Raw genomic sequence first — 25,160 nt, 5'->3', positions numbered from 1 at the left:
TCTCGCATTATAACGGATCTGGTTTTAATATGAAATTCTATTAAATCAGTAATTAGTTATAACTTATACATAAGAAATATCGTATTAAATTCTAAGAATTGTCTTGCATAAAACTCTGCACAGACTAATTAACTATAGAGTGTAACTTAATTAAAAGTTTTAAATTAGGAAATTAAATGATTTTTGCATAAAGAAATATTAATATTAATTGATTTAATTGATCTCAAAATCGATCGTAATTCAATTAATAATTTTTATATTTTATATGTGATTTTATACTTTACTTCAAGTTTTAATTTTTATAGTAATTGATAACATATATTTTTTTTTATTGTGCTATATTTTAAGAATTTTTATTATATTGTGTTTTAAATTGATTTCTGTGTGTGTGTGATTTTTATAATTCGAAATTATTGTAATTGGTTAAAGACTTCAGAACTTTAATTACTCTGTACTTATTTAACATGGAAAGCGTAAACGTAATAACAATTCCGAGTGATATGTTAAAGCTTATTCCTCTTTTTGGTGGAGACAAAAGAATTTTGAATCTATTCTTTCGAAAATGTGAATATATAATTAATAAATTTAGAGGGCATGAAGAGCAGAATATTTACGTTTTACATGCAATAACTAGTAGATTAATAGGCGATGCCGCCGCGTTATTATCCGAGCGCGAAGATATTAACACTTGGCCCGCGCTAAAAGAATTGCTGAAACAACATTTTGGTGATCCGCGAACTGAGGATTGCATAAAAATCTCTCTCGAGTCCTGTAAAATAAAATCCGGGGAAAGTTATCTTGAATTTTGTAATAGGATACAGAATATTAGATCGTTACTAATATCGAAGGTTAATTTATCGGTAGATACGGAAATTAAACGCGCGAAAATTGCGATTTATAATCATACAGCCCTGAACGTTTTCTTGTATAATTTGCCCGAAAATATGGTGCGAATTGTTAGACTAAAATCGCCTAATACATTAGAACAGGCTCTAGAAATTGTGTTAGAAGAAGTTAATTTTCACGAACAATATCAGTCGCGCAATCGTACCCATAATAATACAACGGTGCCCCAATTTTTACAAAATCCTCAACAAAGATTTAATTTTGGGACACCAAATGTACCTCAAAAATTTGGTTTTAAATTCACACCCCAAGAACCTTTTAATAAAAATCCACAATTTGGTTATAAGCCACCGTTTAATAAAAACCCACAGTTCGGGTATAGGCCTTCATTCAATCAAAATCCACAATTTGGTTATAGACCAACATTAAATCAAAATCCACAATTTGGTTATAGGCCAACATTTAATCAAAACCCGCAATTTGGTTATAGGCCTCCTGAAACTTTTGGTATGACGCCACAGAATTTCGGTCAAAAACCTCCTCAAAATAACCGCTTTGAGTCTACTGACGTTTCCATGAGGACGGCACCCCCTCGACCACAAAATATAACTCAGCCAGGTTTTAGAGTGAATGAAACCGACTTACATAACGACAATTCACTATATGACAATTATTACTATGACTATAATCCTTACGACTATACGAATTACTATGGCTGTAATCCTTACGACTATACGAATTACGAATACGATGAGAATAAGATTTATACACCCACTGACGATACTCAAGACATTAATGTGCTTCCGTCTGATGAAGAAAATCTTCAAACGAAAGGCCTCTATAAAGAAAAAATCATAGAATTAAATTGCGATCCAAATCTGAAATTGCCACACATTTATATTCCTGAAATTAATTCCAAATTTATGATTGATACAGGGAGTACGCGATCATTTATCAGCCCCCGAATTGCGTATCAATATTTTCCAAATTTTATAAAATATGAACCCTTTAAGGTTATAAGCACCCATGCATCCAGTCAACATGATGAAGTTATAGAAATTCCGCTTTTTCCAACGTTAAATACCCCTGACCACCATAAATTTCATTTGTATGACGTAGACGAGCGCTATGACGGACTTATTGGTAACGACTTACTAAAAAAATTAGACGCAATAATTGACCTGAAACATTTGCTACTAAGAACCAAGAACACAGACATCCCCATCATTAATAATAACTTAGATTATATTATCCACTTGCCACCCCGATGTGAACAGAAGGTAAAAATTCCTACCGACCTTCACTCAGGTGTTGCAGTAATCGACTTTAAAGAATTTAAACCCGGAGTAAGAATGCCTTCAGCACTAGTCAACTGTATTAATGGCTATGCCACAACAATAATCCAGAATAGCGTAGAATCACCCATTACTCTAAAAATTAGCAAACCATTCAAAACATCGGACCCAGATTGTAACTTTGTACACGACGACAAACTCAACGACAATGACAACGACGAATTACTCAAAAATAACTTATCAAAGCTGAGACTTGACCACACTAGCGAAATAGAGCGTAATAAGATATTCGCATTATGTCACGAATATAGAGACATATTTTATTGCGAACATATCCCATTAAGTTTTACAAATGAAGTTAAACATAAAATCAATACCAAAAACGAAGACCCGATTTTTGTTAGACCGTATAGACAGGCTCCTGCGCAAGCAGATGAAATTAATAGACAAGTCGAAAAATTACTTCAAGACAATGTTATACGAGAATCACATTCCCCGTGGAATGCTCCTGTTCATTTAGTTCCAAAGAAGCGCGATGCTTCCGGATTAGTGAAATGGCGTATGGTAGTTGATTATCGAAGGCTTAATGACGTGACTGTTGACGACCGTTATCCACTTCCTAATATTACTGACTTACTGGACAAACTTGGTAAGAGCCTCTACTTCACTACACTTGATTTAGCAAGTGGTTATCATCAGATTGAGGTAGACGAGCGAGACATTAAGAAAACAGCCTTCAGCACTCAGTATGGACACTATGAATTCCTTAGAATGCCATTTGGCCTAAAAACAGCTCCTGCTACATTCCAGAGAGCAATGGACAATATATTAAGAGGACTACAGGGAATACATTGCATGGTCTACTTGGATGACGTAATTGTATTCTCCTCTAGCCTAGATGAACACATATTAAAATTAAGAACCATTTTTGACCGACTCAGACAGACAAACTTAAAGGTACAACTAGACAAATCTGAATTTTTACGAAAAGAAGTAATTTACCTCGGACATACTATTACTAAAGACGGACTGAAACCTAACGACGATAAAATAACTGCAGTACTTAATTACCCGATTCCCAAAACAACTACTGAGATCAAATCTTTTCTTGGTCTTATCGGATACTATAGACGGTTTATTAAAGATTTTGCACATGTAACGAAGCCTTTAACATCTTGCCTGAAAAAACGAAATAAAATCATTTTAGATAAAAATTACATAGATGCATTCAATAGATGTAAGGAACTCCTAACGAATGCACCACTTTTGCAATACCCAGACTTTGAAAAACCTTTTATCTTAACGACTGATGCATCTAATGTTGCGTTGGGCGCGGTATTATCACAGGGCCCCATTGGAGGCGATAAACCCGTTGCATATGCAAGCCGCACCTTAAGTGACACTGAATCACGCTATAGCACCATAGAACGCGAGTGCCTAGCCATTGTTTGGGCTATTAAACATTTTAGGCCTTATCTTTATGGTAAGAAATTTATGATATATACTGATCACAAACCTTTAGCATGGCTTAACTCTCAAAAGGATACAAGTAGTAAACTGACTCGTTGGCGACTTCGACTACAAGACTATGACTATGAAATAGTTTATAAGAAAGGGAAGCAAAATTTAAACGCAGACGCTTTGTCTAGAATTAGGGTTAACGCTACGCATTCCGATAACGAAATCGAATCTATGGTTATTAATATAGGCGATAGAGACAATAGGCCAAGAACGCATAACGACTCTAGTACAATTTCTATATCAGAACGCGATTCTAGTGAAACGATATCTATTTCCGATCCTGAAACTCTATCGGCGCTGATTTCTCCTAGAAGGTCACCATTTGTGACGTCGAAATCGGATACAGTCCATTCATCTAATATTGTAGAATCGTCCGGTACACCTATACTCCATAAAGCTAAGGTTATAGGACAAGGTTCAAGGAACGTTATACCGATAGAGATTGGTAAAAGGAAGACTAAGGTCCCTATTAAAAATAAAAATAAATTAAGACTATAGTGACGCAATGAGATACGATTAACTTACAGCTAAACTTGGAAACGATCAAACTATCATTAGAAATAAAATTACCTTAATATCTAGAATGCTCGATAGTTTTATCAATTCTACTGAAGTCTTAAATCAAAATTCTAATATATTAGATAAGCGTTTAAAAATTGTAGAATCTATGATTTAGGAATTAGCATCCAAGGATAATCATTGGGTTTATACTACTTATGTTATAAACCTTTTAAATTTATTTGTTAGTAATTTTCGTTCTATTTTTATAAAATTAGGAGAAATAGAGACTGCTCTAGCATTTAGTAAAGTATCCATATTACATCAAAGTATTATTAATTCTACTGAGTTGTTGCAACATTTAATTCTTATATCTCAAACTGAAAATTTAGTGTTTAAAGCGAGTGAGGCAAATTTAGTAAAACTAGAAGAAACTATTAATGTTAAATCGTATATTAAACAAAACCAGATTACGTTCATAATGGAGGTTCCAATTACAGATAATTATACTTATAACTATTACAAATTATACTCTATACCTATGTACCGTGAATCCGATAGTAATACCGTTTCCATTTTTCCTAAATATCCTTACCTGTTGGCAAAGGGGATGAAATACTTACCGGTCGTAAAACCGTGCCGATCGCTCGCTGCTGGAGAACAATTTCTATGCGATGAACAAAATCAAACGCCATATCCTGAAACTACTTGCATAGAACAACTGCTTAAATTTGAAGGAAACCCAATGCACTGCGAACAACAGCTAATCAATATAGAGAATGTGAGAATTCAAAGAATCACACCTATAAGTTGGATACTTTTCTCAAAATACAGAAATACTCTGACTCAAATTTGCAATGGTGATGTCAGCAAATATCCTGTCGTGGGCACATACATAATGACCATCGACGAACCATGTAGCATCGAGATCCAGAATATAACGATTCGCCCTCACCAAGTAATCACTGAGAATGATCCTGTAGAACCAACAAAAATTATAGTTTTGCCGCAATTACCTGTGAATAGAACTCCAATATTATCCAGTACACGTGTACTCAATATGCGAGGCATCAACTTGGACGAAGTTAAATATATGTCAACGATATTAAAGCAATCAGTGTTCAGTGATAGTGAAATGGTTAACAGTGAAAGAAATTTTAGATTCAGTGCTACTTTAGGCTATACGTCTCTATTTTTAATCTTTGTACTTGTAATTCTATTTTTACTTTACTTACTTCGTTATAAGATATTAAATGTAACATGTCTGCGAAATCATCGGATAGTTATTAAAAATGAACAAACCGATAATTTCGCACTTAAGGAGGGAGGAGTTACGCATCCACCCCAACCCTCTGTGTTAGGTTGAGCAATAGCTTTCCGCTGGCCTCAGCAAGACCACCGGAGAGTTCTTGCAATTTAACATAAGCATAGCAGTTATTGAAAAACATTTGTTTCGTAATAAGGTATCGATTGTATCATTGCATGTAATTCTGGCATTAACATTTGTGACTCCAAATCGTCCACTTGTTATAGTTAATAATTAAATAAGTTTAATTTTAATTTTATTTTATTTTTTAAAAAAGTCAAATCGCTCCCGCAAAGTTTAACTAGCTACCTTAAAATTGTACAGGCCGGTAACTGATAAAGTGACTATCAATCATTACTAAAACTGAGTTTTTCTCTGAGTCGTGTAAACATACTATAAAATCTATTTTCACTGCACACATCACAACTGTCAGGTGAAGCTTCCTTATCACCTACATTTTCATCAGTACTTTGAGATTTTTCTTCAGGAGTACTGCTTTCTTTATTATTTTTATTTTCACTAGTAATCTCAGCTTTAGATTCTTTAGTATCTGCTTCTTTCGTTTCTGAAAGCAGCTCTTTTTCTTTTTCTTTCTCCTCTCTAGTTTCATCTATTTCTTCATGGTCACATAATTGTTGTAAGGTGATAATAGCAAACATAAAAGCAACTCCATAATTCACAATGGTTAATGAGAATGGTCCAAGAGCTATAATAAATACTGCCATAGTGAATAATAAGGAACAGACTGCATCATAGTACCTCCTGCAAGAAAGTTATTTTATTATCAAATAATACTATTTGTATAATGTATAATAGATTTGTATAATGAATAAAAATATGTTCAATATGCTTACAAGTTTTTCCTAGGACCATCCATCTGCCAAATAATGCCAGAACAAGCTGACATAATCATACCAGTGTGGTAAGATGTGTCAGGTTTTAAAATCATGCTATACCTGAAATAAAACGAAAACAATAAATTATCTAGGCATTATAGCATAGCATTTAACTTAACAAACTATTTCTATTAATTGTACAAATTTATGCATTTTTTTTAATTTCTTAGAGCATTAAATATATTGGTAAAAGTAAAATTACGTACTTAAAATTCCTTGCCCAAGTCAACAAGGCTGGTATATTCACGATAGTCACACACATCCAGAGGAAGAATAACATCATATGGAAGTTTATATTATTGAGATCATTATCTGTATCAAAATTACTGTCAGAATTTTTGTTATCTTCCCCTTTAGAATTTTTATTATCTTTACATTCATCTATTTTCTGAACCAATGCCATTGAGTTATCGTTATTTACGTCACCTGCATCTTTTTCAAGTAAACTTTTTTTAACATCATCTATTTCTTTTTGTTTCTGTTCTGTTTCAGATTGAACTTCTTTTTTCTCTGTAGATTTCTCTTTGACATCATCTTTTTGTTTCTTTTTGAAGATTCTACATATTCTGCTTGCGATTTTAGCCATTAGTTTGTATACATAATCCTCGAGATATTCTTCATACATTTTGGACAGCTGCAAAAATTTGTAAGATCATAAATTTTAAAGTGTAACTCTCAGAAAAAGTATACCTACAGTTGAATACATACATATTTTAAAGAGTTACATAATAAAAATAATAATATTTATTTAATTAAAGTAGTGTGGATAGTTTTCGCCGATGCTCTTTTTCAATGCATAGAATGTTCAGGTCTTAGTAGCTGTAAACGTGTACCCATTGGAAGCAAAAAAATACTTTTCACCACTACCGTACTTGTTAACACGAAAAAAGAACTAAAAATAAAAAAAAGACGGGTTGCACTCCGGGAGTGCCGGCAGAAGTGAAAACTTGATTATTAACGTTGAGCATGTTTGATATCCATCCGTCTTACGCTTTTTCGACCAGGCTACGTGTCCTGACGCGAGTTTAAGATTTTATACCCAACGCCGCTAAAGAAGTTTTCACTTCAAAAAAATGTTTAAAAGTTTGAATTCAATGATAACATACCATAAAGGCATAGAACGCAGCGCCCGCAGCCAACGCAGCGGCACCGCACGACAACGGCACTGCGCATATTAACGCCGCGCTTACTACTAGCGGCACTTTTTGTAAGCCCGACGCCATTTTTTCCGCCAATCCATTACCACCGCGCCATACTATCCTGAAAATTATAAAGAATGTTTACGCTTGAAACGAAATTACATATTTTTTTTAAAGATATTATTGGATGAATAATTTATTTAGGATTTAGTTTATAAATGTCAATTCTGTAAATACGTTACATTGCTACTCGTCTAAAAGTTACAAAGTATGTGAAACTTGATTCTAAGAGAATGTCGAAACTCGTAATACAAAGCCAAAATAATATCATGATGATCTGTACGTTTTTAATTTAGATAACAAACTACAATTGAATGGTAAGTATTTATTTTTCTATTATTCATCTATGTTTCAACAATCAATATTAAAATTTCAGCATAATTCATGCAAATAAAAATAAAAGCTTACTTAAAAAGCAACCGATGGGCCAATTGTGATGAAAATACCATAACAGCCACGGTAGCAGCTGCGGCAACATTCAATATTCCGAGCGCTGTCATGTACGCTGGCAACGCTAGGAGAGATCGCGTGAAGTATTGGATCTCCATATTGTTCCAACTGGCGTTCTCTAGAATTATTGATAGTAGTGGCACCGACCTAAAAGGTAGGTATATAAAGAAGTTTCCTTGTTAAAAATGTCTATTTTTTGTCTTTTGTCAACTACTAGTAACTAGTTGCTTGCAACGGTTTCGCCCGGGGTGACTTGAGATAAAAATCCCTATATACATATATGTATCTTCCTAATTGTAAAATAAATTATACAATCCGTGCAGAAGTTTTTGTGTTTTCGTAACCAAATATAAAAAAAATGAAAATATTAATAGCTTACAAAGTATATAATATCGATTTTTTTATCAAATAATGGACAAGCAATATCTCATCTTGTCTGTCATATTATATTGATATGAAGTACCATCTTCTCGTACATATTTCAATTTTGCAGTGAGATAACTAAATATATCACATATCGCATTATTTTCCTATCATAATGCAGATAATATATGAAAGTTGTTATACCAATACACGCAAATGAAATTCCTCAGAAAAGGTCGAAATTTCTTATAATGAAAATGTTGATGGTCCTTTGGGTAGAGTTTTGACCAATTTTGAACTAATAATAAAAAAAACTTACATCAATCCCATAGTAGCCAATCTAGCGAACACCAGCGCATAATATGGTTTCACCCCTTCACTCATCAACGCATTGTGTATGGAAATACAAGACCCCTTTTCCTTTAAGTTGGTTAAAATGCTTCTAGCTGCTAATAGTATAATAGCAGCTACATAGGGAACTAGTACGGGCGTGTAGTTACGAGCCAATTGCGCTAATCTGTAGTACCATGATGCTGATATACTGAAAATTTGAATATATTTACAAGAATATATTAAATAAAGGAGTTATACAACTTCCGGATATTATGTACTGTTTAGGATATGTTTCTTTTAAGGACGCATAAACAGGTGGTTTCACCCTTTAGTCCTATTTGTGGAATTTATCTGGAGATCAATCTCCAGAGTCTATGTTGTCTTCATAATTATTTAATATTATAGAATTACGAGCGTAATTTGGAATAAGTAATTTCTAATACGATGTACCACGTCATTTGTATTTAAATCTTGCAAAATTTTGGCAAAATACCAACATGAATAATACACAGTGGAAATATCCTTATCCGATCATATAGATAGTTGAATATGAAATTTATATTTACTTTATAAAATACTAGCTTTCCACCCGCGGCTTCTCCCGCGCAGTCAAAAAAAAACCCGTATAGTTCCCGTTTCTGTGGGATTTCCGGGATAAAACCTATCCTATGTCCCGGGGTAAAAAGTAGCCTATGTCCTTTCTCGGGTATCAAAATATCTCTATACCAAATTTCAATTTCATGCAAATTGGTTCAGTAGTTAAGGCGTGATTGAGTAACAGACAGACAGACAGTTACTTTCGCATTTATAATATTAAGTATCGATTGAAATAATGCAATAAATTTTAAGCAAATATATTTTAGGTATAATACCTTATTGTGAAAGTACACTTTGGATCCAACAATAGTGTAATTTTAACAGCTTCCGATGTAGGAGACTCAGAAGAAATATTCGGATTGCTTTTGAAGAGCCTTAATTTCATTGGTGAACGTTTTAAATGGCTGCAATAGAAAAATATTTATAGTTCAGAAAAATAATGAAGTAATAAAACAATCATTTTTTTTAAATGATGTGTCTTGGTACTTGCATCATCAAATTATTTCAAAGAAATACATAACCGTAGATTGAATATTTTGTTTGTTTAAACTTCTATTTAATAACTTACGTGAAATAATGATAATATTCATGATTCTTCGCCCACGGCACATGAGCCTCAGCAGAAACATGGTATTGACTCGCTTGACAACTAGCCGTTGGTTCTACATACAATAAATACGCTTGGTGTATCATATTGAAGTCCTTTAATATAATCTCATAATATAAAACATTAGCTTCTGTTTCTTCTTTTATCACGTGTTTACTGAACGATAAAACTGAGGGTAGATTGACATTTATCTGTCTTGATGCGTAATCGTTTATGTCAACGTTGAGCGTTATCTGTAAGCGAATTTATTATCAATATAACTGTCAATTATCTTGTTATTTACATTTGATGCAAATTCTTTTGTTATCTATAGTCGTAACTGGTACCGGTTCAAGTTAGTGAGGTGTAGTAAAAGTATGTTAATCATTCCGTTTATCTATTTGAATTGCAAATTTCGGTCACACTTTCTTTAGGTTTTGCATAAACAATGGAGCCATGTTCCATTTTTTAACATATTTTCTGATATATTTTATGATAGATTATAACAAAACGATATTAGCACAATGACAAATTCCTGTTGGTTAATATTGTTTGCATACCATGGTTCATTTTCTACAGTCACTTTACAAAAATAACTTTATATTTTCCCTTACAATTAAAAACCACACTACATTATATTACATATTATTATCTCATATTTTTTTTAATTTTAAAGCTCTTGCTTGCTATGCTTGGTACTGGTCGCTTGGAAGAAATTGCTGTTTAGCAATAAAGCCGCCAATTGCTTCTGTTATCCTTGTATTGTAATATTAAAAATTTGTGTGCAATAAAGAATATATAACTATAACTATAACTCTTATACATATACCGGTTTCTTAGTAGGCGATACTTTGACGATCACGTGGGTCCATTCAGGATGTACATCAAGTACATTGTGCAAATTAATTGTTGCAAGTTTTCTTCTACCAAAGTCAGTTGCTGCGCCGCTCCAACGACTGAGTTCGGTTAGAGATGTCGCTGTTTTACTGTAATTACGGAATTTGAACCTTATTCCTATATGGTTAAAGTTGATTTCCCAAAATTATTAATAATTGTTATGTTAACTTTAGGAATTTGAACCTTTTTAATCTTTTTGGTAGAATTGGGGTTTCTTCTACATTATGTTTTATCAAATATAATGAAACAAAAATTGATAAGTATGATGTACCGCGAAAATAGAACGCAATCAGATTCAGATTAATAATGTTATCGTAAATGGAAACTATTTAAATAGCGGTTGAATGCGGTAAGTGAACTCAATAAAAAGTAAACAGCCACTATATGGTGATTATGTTAATAAGCATAACTGGCAATACTGATAACATGAAAATGAGTTTATCGTCTATGCTTTGCGAATTATAATCATAGAGTATAGTAACATTATAGAAAATTAAAATACTTACCAATACCTATACGTGCTATGAACATCCTTAGCGTTGCATCCGAAAAGCCAATCTTTATCATCCACGTTCACTGCTTCGACTGCAACGAATCGATTCTGTGGTAACGTCACTAGACGTATCATCAAATATGTTGTTCTGAAAAAAAAGTGCACTTTATTATTTTTATAATAAGTAGAATTGTTTATTCTGAAAATTTTTATTCAACTGTGATGGAGATCATTGGTTTTCGACTAAAATGTTTTTTTAATCTTTTAAACATGTGACTCAAAGATTTTACTAAATAATAAAAAATCAAATAGTTTTAGTAGAGTAGAAAAATCGAATACACAGTTTTAAATTTTCGGTTTATAAAGGTCTGATCAAATTGGGAATAACAAAGGTACCTACAGTCGGTGAATAAACATTTAAATCATCCGTTTTTTAAATATAACAACACGATCATTAAGTACCTACCTGAAATAAAATCAGGTCAGTAATGTTATCTCTAATTTCCAGTTTATTTTATCAATCAAGTTAATTTTAGGAACTATTTCGATATATATACCTTTACTATGTTCCTACTGCAAGTAAATAAATCCATTGATAACGCTATCAGTGGATGAGAAATTTCGAGTTTACTTTAGATACGACCAAAATATATTAAGTACATATCAATAAACATCTATCCGATTAGGTCCGGTAGAAAAGTATCTTGTATACAATTCAGTTCCTTTTATGTGCATAAATTAAACATCATCCAAATCAGTCCTGTAGTGTTTGCGTGATTGAGAACCAAACGTACATACAATATCCAAAAAACTTATATCATTCATATTTTTTTATCTTTCGTATTAAGTATATTTATGCTCTTTCTTCTAGACTCTAACTTACGTCTACTTGTCTGGTAGACATCACTATGTAGCGATAAGACCACAATTTGTTTTAATTCATAAAAATATTCAGTTTCACAGTTTAGTTATAGAGCAATAAAGTATAAAAAAAATATTATTTGTAGCTTTTTTATTTTAATTTATTTGCAAAACATCTATAAACACCTGTATGAATGTGTGTACATATTACGTGGACGTTTTTATGTGAAGGATTACGCAAATATGTACCTAAAATAACAATTAATGGTCATTCGTAGGGCAGCTGGAGATGTGCCAGCATGTTTGAATAGACGTCATATTTGAACGTCATCGGTATTTGGGTACTAATTTCAACTATTTCCTAACTTTATTTCCTTTCTGCTCTTAAAATGAGTTAGTATAAATGCTAACAAACTTATAAAATTTTGTAAGGTCAAATGCATCGAAGATAAAAATAGCCGTTCGTTCACTTGCTTTGTAGCTATTTTAAATAATGTCTACTATTGCTTGTAGTTTTGTAAACTGGAATTCAATATTTCTAATGTCGAATAGGATAAAACATTCTATTTGATTAATTGTTCGAACTTCTTAGTTACGATTAAGTACCTAAGTCGATCATATTTTAAGATTCCCCCATCGACACGATTTTCCTGTAGCATAATCGAACTTGCTAAAACGGAAAAGAACCTATTGAATCTGCTCAAACAAGTAGGTAACTATGTACATTATTTTTAAAACACCAGAAAAAATACTTTTTAGATTATCTACAGGTACTTCAAAGAGGATTTCTAAGAAAGGAGATAATTCAAATTGCATTCTTATCAATTCTCCTTACTGTCATCAGTCATGTACTGAAGATACACGTAGATATGATACACAATAGCATATATTTTATTACCTGTCAATCTCAGGTCTCGATATCTGATACACTCTCCTATTATCTTCATACCAGAACGCATCAACGTTCATGTTTACGTTTGCGCGCGAAATTCTCGGATTCAATGTCATTGATCGATTCGCCTGCAATGTGAAAGTGATGATAAAATATTTTTATGTCGCGCAAAATAAACATTTTTACGCTTTAATTAAACAGATTTATATATATTAAGTTATTTTGACTTTGGACTTTAACTTAATGGTACTAAAAGGGCATACAAGGTACCAACTATAAATTTCATAAGGCATGACTCAATTCAATTCTTGTCCTTACTCTGTAGTTTTGTACTGAATTTATATTCTAGAGTTGTAATGAGCCTTCGATCTTATATAGACTTTTAGAATTAATTATCAAAATATATCAAAGTATAGCCACAGTAATTTAGTTTTTAGGTTTTGTGGCTTTAAAATTTCTTGTGGCGCTATAAACTTATAAAGTGTACACCCACTTTAATCGTCTGTATTCTGTTAAGTGCCTGAGAGTTCTTTGAACTCATGAATTCGTGATTTATTCGCGTTGAATACGGATATCATAAAGGGATGATGTTTCATAATGAAATGAAATGCATTTCTTTTAAAATAGATAATTACCTGAAAATATTGGCGTAATTTCGTTTTAATAAGTTCGCTACTATCAGTGATTTGATCAGTCCTTGGGTCTACGATATCAAATAGATAACGGTTTATTGTCAACACTAACTGCTTGCACCACACCATGCTCACGTGATCTGGAGATACCCACACTCCGGGAATTGCTGTGGTCTAAAAATAAAATATAAATTAATACTTGACATTCTTATGAGCAGTTGCCGTAAAAATTAAACCTCTTATAACCTTGCAGTTTATTTATGAGCAGTCTGCTTTCGATTCGCTACCGTTTATTTCAAAAGTAAACGAAAAAATAACTCTATATGTATAAACATTTAAAAAATTATGTAGACCCACAGTCAAACAAAGAAATATATACACTTGAGTAGGTACATCTATTATTTTTTGGTTTCTTACTAATTTTTGAAATTTAATAAGTACATAGTTTGAATAATTAGAACATTCTTGTACTAAAAAATGTTTTTACTAGTTAAGTAATTTATAAATAATTAATTAACACATTGTATTATTACTTCTCATGTTCCTTAGTTCACATAGGTCAACCACATTTGTACTTACATAAAGTGAATCATTTTGAATGGAAATAACACTCAATATATGTATATTATATGCTATGTATGTATGCTTAAAATTGACCATTATTAATTTTATGAAGTCACTATTTTTTCATTAGCTTTTAATGCAAAAAAAATGCAATTACAATTTATTCATAATTTCGTAAATATTAAACAAAGTAAAAAAAAAATGTTTACTGAATTAAGGTAAAAATGTGGGTTTAATAAACCAAATAGAATAAATGATTTGGATGTATGTCAATACTACAAAGTATTATATGGGGCGAAAATCATATTAATATATGTTTACAGTTAAAATTAAAATTTATTAATAAATAAAAAAAATTAATAATTTTTATTTAATATGATTTTCTTAAGATTAACTGATAAAAACTAGATTGGGGCCTTTATTATATAATCTATATGTATAAAACAATAAATTCCCAACATCATGTTTTAATTATCTATATGATCACTTTGAGTCATACTAACTAGTTCCATTTTTTTAATATATGTATATATAAAAAGCTACTTACCACAGCATTAACATAACTATTGTTAGATGAAGTCAAGCCAGCAGGCACCAACAGATCCCTTGGACCACTTCCAAGGCTTATAAGGAACTTCTTCTCGCTTACATATTTAAATGGTTTCACATATGCATTCCATTCCAATTCTATTAGTTTGTAATAGTCATTCATTGCTGTGTCAAAATTTACAATTGGCGCTTCTAAAGGTGTAGCTAATGTTATAGCAATATTTGTTGTATTTATAGTACTTGGATATGTTAATAATCTCTTTGCAATAAGTCCTCCCTAAAAATGAAACTATACTAATCATTGTGAGTAATTATATTACTAATTTCATATGATATGTATAATGTCTATTGTTGTTGTATTCAAGAAATACATTCAAATCACAATATAGAAAAATTGTTTGCAACTTACCATAGAATGGCCAATTAGAATTACAGAAGAAGGTATTAATTTAGTATATTTATGATTTTTATATAAACTGAGTATTTTTGATACACAAGCTGCGGCAAATTGAGTTTGACTCTGTAGTACACCTCCATAAAGGCCAGAAAGCTCTTCATTGTAACTAACTGAAAAAAGATCACTTTTAAGAATTTTTTCTTTTAATATTAATACATAGATTTTAAGAGAGAACAACAAGCAGTGTTAACTTACTGGTGAAGTAATCAAAATGATTTTCATATCCTTTGGACAGCGCTTTTCTTAATGCTACAGATGCTAAAGATCGAGCTTGCATATGGCTCCCAGAATTTCCAGGCAAGAAAAGGACTGGTATACCATCAAACCTAAATGTAGATAATTAATAACACTTATTTTAGGTATAATCAGTTCCATAAAAATTCTTAATATTACATTTTTATTTACTTACCACATCTTTCGCGCTTTTTCTGTAAACCTTCCTTCGCTATATGCATATAGTCCATATTGAGGGAAATTTTTATTTTCATCAAGTGATATGCGCTAAAATAAAAACAATTGTTTCTACTTACTTATTCATGATCTTTTACCAAATGGCTGATTAATGTTAATATATTTAAAATAAATTAAATCATCACAACCAGCTCTCTTCACTTACCACAAATTGAGGATATTCAAACATATATGTCATGACACAATAATTATTTTTATCACTGAAGTTCATGTTTAATATTCCCAAGAAATATAATAAAAGAAAAAGACATGATACAATTTGAAATGTACTGGCGGTAACCCACTTAATAAAATTCATTTTTGAAATACGTATAAAATTACGTTGGACATAAAAATAATACATACAAGTACGAAGTCAGTACGTTTAATTTACTCCTTCATTACAAAGTTCTTACAGACTACTACAATACATCTAATTCAACAAAGCACCCGAGTCATCTATTTCCGTAAATAATATAAATATTTTGATTCTTCTCATATAAACTCCACACGATTGAAGTTATTCAAGGCTAATGCCAGTATATATACTATATTACTTGCTCTGTGGTATATATTATATTACTCTATGGCTAATGCATTGTAAGAAAATGATTTGAAATTTGAAATAATGGGGATGGCAAGATAAAACTAATCTCAGATGGCGCTGCGTACGGTTGTTCTTAATGGCGTCAGTTTGACAATCTTGAAGCGTGTAAACAAAGCAAAAAAAACACATTCTGGGGAGACTACTGTCGATTATTCGACAACATGGATGCGAAACTGTATGCTACTTGGAGCGTGCTTGAACTCAAAGCTGAGTTAAAGAGAAGAGGGGCCTCTGTAAAAGGAAGAAAAGCTGATTTAGTGGAAAGGTAGGACTCCTACAGAAAATTCTGTATGTTTGTTTTTGCATATGTCTAGGCCAACTTGGACCTTTGAAATCAATTCTCTTACAATGTTTGAACAATTAATATCATAACTGAGTAACTTATTATTCAATAGTTTGTAAATTTATTATGTTTTTCCTCATTTTTCTATGGTAGCAAAGAATACAGTTGTGTAACTAATCTTAAGTATTTAAGTTAGAATTATTGAGGCTAAAGTAATTCAGGATTATATTTATACATACTAAGGCTATGGCTTATGGCTTTTTTAACTTTCAGGGCTATAGAGTGATGTTTAATAGTTTTTTTTTTCCAGGTTGGAGCTGTATGACAAAAACTTTAACTTTAATACACCACAACTCTCTCCAAATGCAATGGAACCCTCTATTGTACTTCCACCACTGGAGATGTACCATGACATAAATAGTAACTCTTTGTTACCACCAATTGAAAGACAATTTATTAGATATTATTTTGAAAGGTAAATCTATAATTAATGGTTTTAATTTATTGTGATGATTGTTGCTATTTTACAAGAATACTAAAGTTTTCTGTAATTTTGCAGATTTAACAAAAAAACCGATGCGTCAGAGAAATTATATGAAGCCAGATTCCTCTTATTGATAAGATCTGCATTTGTCGGTGGATACTTCTATATAAAAGGATTTGTCCAGAAGACAATGAAAAAACTTTCTTATCAAGTTGACATCAAGATAGATGACCAGGGTGGTATTGAGGAATGTCATTGTGAATGTCCTGCCGGAGCAGGTACTGAAGCACACTGCAAACATGTTGGTGTGGTATTATTTGCTATACTGCATATGCGCAAAGATAAAATAATATTAATAACAGAGTCACAAACGCAGCAACTCCAAACGTTCCACAGACCAAAAAGAATATTTACAGGAACTCCAGTTAAGGCTCAAAATCTTGTGAAACGAAGATACAACAAAAATGTTATTTTTGAGGCATATCCTATGAATTCTATAGATAAAATAGCCTATAATAACAGAATTCGAAACCTTGTTCTGAATTTGAACTCTAACATGCCAATGAAACAACTGTATGGACCTGCTAACCCCATTGCGGTTATACAAGATCATGATTATTTAAAAGATACTTCAGATGTGATGCTTTTGAAAAGCCTAAATTTATTAGAAATTACTGCAGATCAAATAAGAGAAATAGAAAACGAAACAAGAAATCAAAATTCTAACTGTCTTTGGTATGAATATCGTAGTTGTAGGATAACAGCCAGTGTTTTTCATACTGTTTGTAATCTAAGAGCACAATCTTTAGAATCATTTGCAAAACAGTTACTCAAACAAAAAAAATTTTCATCCCGAGCCACAGCGCATGGTCTAATAAATGAACCAAATGCACTGAAGAAATATTCAGAAACATATGGGCTGGTTCCTGTGCAGTGTGGCATGTTTATATCAAAAGATAGGCCCTACCTAAGTGCCTCACCAGATGCCTTACTTGGCGAAGATACTGTTTTGGAAATAAAATGCCCATATGTAAGCAGAAACAGGCTTATTAGTCCTGAAACTGTACCATACATTCAGACTCAAAATGGAGAACTGTTATTAAAAAAAACCTGTCCATATTATTTTCAAGTACAAGGACAAATGTATTGCAGTGGCAGAAAATTCTGCAATTTTATTATATATACTTTTAAAGACATGAAAGTAATTTATATTGAAAAAGATGAGGTATTCCTAAAAGACATGTTACTAAAATTAGATTATTTTTTCAATAACTATGTGAAGCCTGAAATCATAAATAAATATTTATATAAAGATTATTATAATAAAATAAAAACAGCTAAAATTTATTTATGAGTTTTATTTTATTTTACAATGCACTCTCGGAAATTACACAACATTAAACATATAAAAAATATTTTCGAAGCTAACGGCACATAGTAAGCATTAAGGTCATTTTTTAATATCTTATATGTCTTGGTTAATCCAATTAAGCGCTCTATATGTACACGTTGTGAGGCTATTTTCCTGTCATGTAAAAGAGCAAGACCTGGCAATTGAGCTTTCCCACGTAAGAAACTAGGTATATTTATACCAATATTTTTGGATGCAAATAGGTCCTGAACATTAAAGCCTCGGTCTGCCATTATACTATCTCCTTCATCGCACAATTTCAACAGCTTGCTTCTCTCAATCATTTGCCGATCACTAATTGAGCCACCAAAGCCCTCAGAACAATAGGATAACAATCCTCCAGGGGTAGAGCCCACTAAAAACTTTATTGTATTTTTATTTTTATAATTGCTAAAAGTAATTTGCTGTGATTTTGGGTCACTTGGTTTTGTGATGGGTATCTCTGTGCAGTCTATAATCACCCTTGTTGGCATTTTGTTTTCTTTATACTCTGCTGGCATGTAAAAATGAACAAGGTCTCTTTGAGGCCAAATGTCTATCATTGACCATAAGTCATTGACGAAGTTCACCCACGTGATGAAAATGTTTGAAACTTGTGTCTTACTGATACCAAACATTTTCGAAAGTTCAAGATCAGTACTTGCTCTTCGAAGTTTTATCAGCATCATAAGAAACTGATCTTCAGTTGAAACTCCACTTACCCCACTCCACCTGTATTTAAGATGATTTGCCATTGGCAGTAATGTTGATAGAACAAATTGAAATCTTTCATAATTTTCTAAGCCAGTGTAAAACTTTACTGACTCTTCATCGCTTAGTAAAATATCTGCTGAAAAAAGAGACAGCATTGTGGCAGTCTGAGTTAGACCGGACTCTCAGTGGAGTTTCGTTTGCAAAAATCGCGGACCTAAATCTGACTTCTGATATATATTGTATAGATCCCAGACATCCTATAGACAGATGTTGCTAACCAGTTTTGTGGTCCCCCTGCCCGCACCCCGGTAATTAAATATGGCATACAAAGAAGAAAATAAAAATTTCCAAAACATGCCGTGTAGGGTATCAAATGAAAGAGCTTATTGAGTAGATCACGAATATATAGCATACTATATACATTTCTTACACTTTCTCTAAGATTTTTTAGAAAATTTACGAAAATGGTCCATTTTTGAGTTAACTTTAAACCACTATAGATTGAAAACTCATGAATATATTTTTTAAATTATTATTTTAAATAATTAACAATAGTCCATTGTTTACGATTCAATATTTCGTACAGTGAAATAGTTGCATGGGGGAGTGGGGGGAGCATTCAAAGATGGCGAGTATATTTTCAAGTTCATATAGTATATAGTTATTTTCATCAAATCCACCACATAGCTCACTTATATTATATTACGAACTATTGAATCATAAACAATGGACTATTGTTAATTATTTAAAATAATAATTTAAAAAATATATTCATGAGTTTTCAATCTATAGTGGTTTAAAGTTAACTCAAAAATGGACCATTTTCGTAAATTTTCTAAAAAATCTTAGAGAAAGTGTAAGAAATGTATATAGTATGCTATATATTCGTGATCTACTCAATAAGCTCTTTCATTTGATACCCTACACGGCATGTTTTGGAAATTTTTATTTTTTTCTTTGTATGCCATATTTAATTACCGGGGTGCGGGCAGGGGGACCACAAAACTGGTTGGCAACATCTGTCTATAGGATGTCTGGGATCTATACAATATATATCAGAAGTCAGATTTAGGTCCGCGATTTTTGCAAACGAACATCTCCTTGGAGCCTGCTCTAAGTAGCAACTGATGATTGTTTATTTTGATTAAAATTGTCACCACAATCAACAGGTGGATCAAGGGAAGAAATTTCTAACTCTCTTTGATATTCCATTATATATTGTGGATCTTGAGAAGTCGATGGCTGTGGGCCTGTAGATGTTGAAGGCTGTGGGTCACTTGAAGTAGATGGATGTTCACTTGATTGCTGTTGAACAAGATCCTTTTGAAGGTTCCTTTTTGCATGTCTTTCGTCTCTTGCACAAGCACTGGCTGATATTTTTTTTTGGTTCCATGAAAAGAGACTCGGTACTGCATCTTTCTTTAAAAACTTGTGTGCACAAGGCAAACCTAAAAACAAGATGAATAATTATTATGTTTTCTTTGACATTATGTAATGTTATTAATTTAGGTTTACAGAGGCTATCTTGAATGAAAGAACTATTGTAGAGCCATTTTAATAGGCAACATTTGACAGTTCAACAAAATTCAACAACGTAACCTAGTAACCACGACATAGAATAACATGATATTTCATTTTGTTAGAACTGCACATTTGTTTAACTTTTTTCAATTACGATTACATATTTATAATAATAATGACCGATAGAAGTAATTTTAGGACTTGATTTTACTGATAAACCATTCTAAACATAATGAACAATTTCTGATTTAAAGAACTGACGTCGCTACAATTTTGTGTCAATAAACCTTTTTTCTTTTTAAATACCAGAGACGTTACTCTAAAAATCGAAATCTGACATCTAGAATCGAATGCATTGATTACTTGGGAATAAAAATTATCATAAATTATTGACATGTGTTTCAAGTTCGATTGACAAATGTTTCAAGTCCGTATCGATTAATTCACTTTAATCGATGTTTTTAAGCAGGTTACCACCCTATGAAGATAAAATTGATAGACGTCAAATGTTGCCTATTAAATTGGCTCTACTATAACGTTTATAACACTCACCTGTAGTCACACTTAATGATTGATAGTCATTTTCATGAAAATGATCTCGACATAACCTCGTCGTTTTTTTAGGCTCAAAGTTTTTAATCCTTACGGCAGCTATCCACTTTCTTCTTATAGTAGGATTTATTGGGAATTTGTGAATGCCAACGTTTTTACACCCAATTACACAACATTTAGTCATTTTGATGATATTTGTGAAGAAATTCTTTATGATGCTATACAATTTGACAGATACTTTGGAACAATCGTATACAGCGCCACTTTGACAGTTGTCTTCCCCATTGAAATAACATTTGACAATCAGCTGTACGTCAAAATATGAGGCTGCTTTGACAAATGACAATTGATGTGACATGCAACTAGCTGTTTTCCAATTACAGAGCATAAGAGCGTTTTCACATTATCCGATCCGATATCGGATATCGGAAGCCGATAGCCGATATCCGATATCGGAGGGAAGTAAAATGTATGAAATATGTGCCTGTCTTTCACATTGTCCGGTCCGATATCGGATATCGGAGCCGACACCGATATTCCCAGTGGCTATCGGACGATAATGTTCAGTGTTGCCAACTCAATTTTCGAAAAGGCAGTATACCAACAGCAAAAAAGGTGCTCAATCTTTAAAAAAATTCTTTGCTTTTAACCTAAAACCCTTTCTATTAAAAGAAACCTTTTTTTATTAAGAAAACACACATTTAAGTATTTATAGGCATTTAAAATACGATTTATACGGCAGGTATTTTTATTTGCCGTATTAAAATATACGGCAATTGGCTGAACTGAAGTAAACAAAAATATATTGCGTTCTTAAATTCAAATATTCGAAAACATTAGTGTCTATCATCTTTATTTTATCTCATTCTGCCTCGCTCCTCCTCCTACTGGGATGTTGGTTGTGCTGTTTATTGTATTGTTGTCATTGTGTGCTATGTTTTTAACCGACTTCAAAAAAAGGAGGAGATTTCACACCGATTTTATTTTTATTTTGAATTTACAACAAAGAATACAAAGTTTGAAAACTCTTATTTCTAAAATAATTGTTTATGACAATAAAATAATTTATGTATCTTTACTTACAGGAAATTAAAACAATTATTATATTACAAATATATTTGAACGAGTGACAATATTATTTTAGGATATTACAGTGTAATAAGAAAAAGAAAAGAAAATGTGAACAAAGATTGTATCACTCAATAAATTTATCATAGGTACTACATGAACTTTTATAAATGTATGTAGTGAAAAAATGACTAAATGACTAGTACGTCTTGCTAAAAATACATTTAATAGATTTTGAAAGGTATTTACTAATATGTATTACCATAGACAAATATAAATTATATTCGTCCATGGTATTACTAAAACTATTAACTAATACTAGGTTGTAGTAGGTATTGATATAAATTTATTTAATTTAAATTGTGTTAACATAAGTAAGTATATTATGTTATACAAATGACCGATATCAAAACTATTTAGTAAATAGCACATCTAAATAAACATTTTACTTTTCTTTTTTGAAGTTGTTTTTCTTTATCGTAGTTATTTTTAATGTACATGTACAACTATGATTTACATTTGATTTTTTTTAATTACACCTTTTTTTATCAACTGGCAATTTAGTTTAGTTTTCTCTAAAAATTTCTGGCAACACTCATGATGATATCGGAACGATTTTATCGGACAATGTGAAAGGGCAAATTGTATCCGATATCGGATATCGGCTATCGGCGTCCGATATCCGATATCGGATCGGATAATGTGAAAACGCTCTAAGAGCGAGCGCTCACGAGCAACTTTGTCTCCGCAACAATTTTGTCTCCGCAACTATTTTGTCTCTCCAGCCATGGGCTAGTATGAAAGTGCGCGTACGTAGCGACGCAACTCCCGGGAGACTTTTTTGTCCGCGGGTTCGGAGACAAGCCCGCGACGCAACTGTCGCCCTATCTATTGGTTTCAATGCAAGTGCGCGCACGGCGACAAAAATGTTGCCTGTCGGCGGCCGCCGGCCAGTTGCCGCGTAACCGGCGTAGCGATAATACGTATTTATGTCAACGTATTTATTCTCGTACACAGTAGTTTTAACCGACTTCAAAAAAAAGGAGGAGGTTATCAATTCGGCCGGTATATTTTTTGTATGTATGTATACCAATTACTCCAAGGTTTCTGAACCGGTTTATGTGATTCTTTTTTTTTTTTTTGATGCGGAATGGTGTGGAATTGGTCCCATAAATTTTATTCGGATAAGCCCAGTAGTTTTTATTTTATGAGCATTTTTGTCTGGTCTCGATGACTTAATTGAAATGTAGCAAGTAACTTTGATTCATTTCCAGGTAACCGATTGAGCTGAAATTTTGTATACACATGTAAATTGGATAACGATGAAACATTATTATGACATAGAGCTGATTTGATGATGGAGTCGGAAGGTGGTCATAGGAACTTAGTAATATATTGACTCAACTTTATCGAGTTTGGGCTCGTTTGATTCGTGTTGAAAAATACACTAAAAAGTATTAAATAAAAACTAATTTACTTTTTACAATTACGATTACATATCTACAGGGTGTACCAAAAAGTAGTGATGAACGGAAGCTGAGAGGTAGAGGACCTAGAGGGGTATCCGAATCACCCCCATGTATGTTATGCGATTTTTCGTATTTTCGGAGTTATGACGATTTTTTCAATTTTTCACCGATCGCCGAGTACGATGATATTTTCACTCATGCTGACGTCAATGATTGCGGAAGATGCTTGATTTTTTTTGTGTGCTAAGCTGAAAGATAGGCCAATTCAGTATGGTAACATTTACTATCGTTAGATCTTTGAATGGAATAAAAAAAATAATTAAATGGCAAGAAAGATAAAATTACCCAGTATGTTCACCACTTCAAGGGCCCGTAAAAAAATAAAATCACATAAAAAAATTTTTCCGTTTGACTTTTAAAAACTTGCTCTATCTATCAGATAGCTACCCTGAAAATTTCATTTTTTTATTCAGAAGGCTTCAATCGAAAAATTTAAATCTAAATGTGGTAAGTGCAAAAATTGAATTAACATGATGATCATTAAAACCAATAAATAGGTGTTTAATTACCAGAAATTTTTAAAATAACCCCGCTGTTGCTCAATGCAAGTGCGACATCACCGTAAAAAGTTGTCTTTTAAATGTCTGAATGCCCTTTTATCATTTTTAATGGTTTCTTCTGTTACTATGAATTTCCGGGTTATTTCGTCTAAATTGTGGCATTCTGGTACACCCTGTATACTAATATTATAAAGAGGAAAGGTTTGTAGGTATGTATGGTTTTCAGTTTTCACGCATAAACTACTGAACCGATTACAATGAAATTTAGCACACATATAGAGAGTAACTTGGATTAACACATAGGATAGGTTTTATCCCGGAAATCTCACGGGAATGGGAACTATGCGGGACAAGACCACAGACCACAACCGTCTCTTCGAAAACCATGTTGATAAATGCAGAAAATTTTAAAGAAAAAGTTGCGTTGCTGTCGCTTTCGTGAGCGCATCGTTCAAAACTTTGCGAGGAGACAGCGACAGAGACAAAATAGTTGCCGGGCAACTAAGTTGCTCGTGGGCGCTCGCTCTAATGCGACTCAGTGGCGCACAATGCCGAATTATGCTGATGGAACGTGAAACGCACCAGCAGGACGTTGCCACAGAATACATAATAGTAGCTAAACGCTACAGAACGGACACTCTCCGCCTCCCGCCAAAATTAAACTTACCTCACCCCCGCGCGATCAGACATAAAATGGGCCATATTTTTCTGCAAGGTCGATACGCAACGAAGATTGACAACATTAATCAAATTGACTTAAAGTAATTTTATTATTTTGGATTTGTGATTATCGTTTTTCGTAGAAAATGGTTAGATATTGTGCTGTT

The 25,160-nt window shown here is 32.5% G+C and overlaps 3 protein-coding genes across 3 annotated transcripts; 1 reads left to right on the top strand and 2 right to left on the bottom strand.

Moving 5' to 3' along the window:
* Positions 1 to 5,774: 5,774 nt before the first annotated feature.
* Positions 5,775 to 16,218, bottom strand: PGAP1 (GPI inositol-deacylase). The gene is made up of 17 exons (XM_090104704.1): positions 15,852 to 16,218; positions 15,645 to 15,736; positions 15,431 to 15,561; positions 15,188 to 15,345; positions 14,777 to 15,055; positions 13,669 to 13,839; positions 13,040 to 13,161; positions 11,294 to 11,428; positions 10,720 to 10,876; positions 9,873 to 10,144; positions 9,580 to 9,708; positions 8,694 to 8,915; positions 7,970 to 8,158; positions 7,469 to 7,622; positions 6,569 to 6,996; positions 6,321 to 6,422; positions 5,775 to 6,228 (listed from the first exon to the last, which is right to left on the bottom strand). The coding sequence occupies exons 1-17, from the start codon at positions 16,047 to 16,049 to the stop codon at positions 5,814 to 5,816; spliced, it is 3,354 nt and encodes a 1,117-aa protein (XP_089960830.1). The 5' UTR covers positions 16,050 to 16,218; the 3' UTR covers positions 5,775 to 5,813.
* Positions 16,219 to 16,319: 101 nt separating this feature from the next.
* On the top strand, positions 16,320 to 17,488 carry LOC149906573 (uncharacterized). Its single transcript, XM_090104442.1, has 3 exons — positions 16,320 to 16,557; positions 16,886 to 17,050; positions 17,422 to 17,488. The coding sequence occupies exons 1-3, from the start codon at positions 16,454 to 16,456 to the stop codon at positions 17,486 to 17,488; spliced, it is 336 nt and encodes a 111-aa protein (XP_089960568.1). The 5' UTR covers positions 16,320 to 16,453.
* A 2,788-nt stretch (positions 17,489 to 20,276) lies between these two features.
* Positions 20,277 to 21,535, bottom strand: LOC149906572 (peroxynitrite isomerase THAP4-like). Its single transcript, XM_090104441.1, has 2 exons — positions 21,237 to 21,535; positions 20,277 to 20,611 (listed from the first exon to the last, which is right to left on the bottom strand). Exons 1-2 carry the CDS (start codon positions 21,418 to 21,420, stop codon positions 20,277 to 20,279), a joined length of 519 nt encoding a protein of 172 aa, XP_089960567.1. The 5' UTR covers positions 21,421 to 21,535.
* Between the last annotated feature and the right edge of the window lie 3,625 nt (positions 21,536 to 25,160).

The sequence above is a fragment of the Colias eurytheme genome, chromosome 8 (genome assembly GCF_061535395.1).
Source record: "Colias eurytheme isolate Ceu_HAF_F1 chromosome 8, ilColEury1 Martin Lab GWU primary, whole genome shotgun sequence".
Taxonomy (NCBI): Eukaryota; Metazoa; Arthropoda; class Insecta; order Lepidoptera; family Pieridae; genus Colias; species Colias eurytheme.
Note: the sequence above shows the minus strand (reverse complement) of the source record. Positions and strands in the feature narration are given on the sequence as shown.

Coding starts and splice junctions, on each gene's coding strand:
- LOC149906572 (XM_090104441.1), bottom strand. CDS start 21,420: ATGACTAAATGTTGTGTAATTGGGTGTAAAAACGTTGGCATTCACAAA. Junction 20,612..21,236: donor ATCATTAAGTGTGACTACAG/GTGAGTGTTATA, acceptor TCTTGTTTTTAG/GTTTGCCTTGTGCACACAAG.
- PGAP1 (XM_090104704.1), bottom strand. CDS start 16,049: ATGTATTATTTTTATGTCCAACGTAATTTTATACGTATTTCAAAAATG. Junction 15,056..15,187: donor TTCTAATTGGCCATTCTATG/GTAAGTTGCAAA, acceptor TTTCATTTTTAG/GGAGGACTTATTGCAAAGAG. Junction 7,623..7,969: donor GCCCATCGGTTGCTTTTTAA/GTAAGCTTTTAT, acceptor TATAATTTTCAG/GATAGTATGGCGCGGTGGTA.
- LOC149906573 (XM_090104442.1), top strand. CDS start 16,454: ATGGATGCGAAACTGTATGCTACTTGGAGCGTGCTTGAACTCAAAGCT. Junction 16,558..16,885: donor AAAGCTGATTTAGTGGAAAG/GTAGGACTCCTA, acceptor TTTTTTTTCCAG/GTTGGAGCTGTATGACAAAA. Junction 17,051..17,421: donor ATTAGATATTATTTTGAAAG/GTAAATCTATAA, acceptor TATTAATAACAG/AGTCACAAACGCAGCAACTC.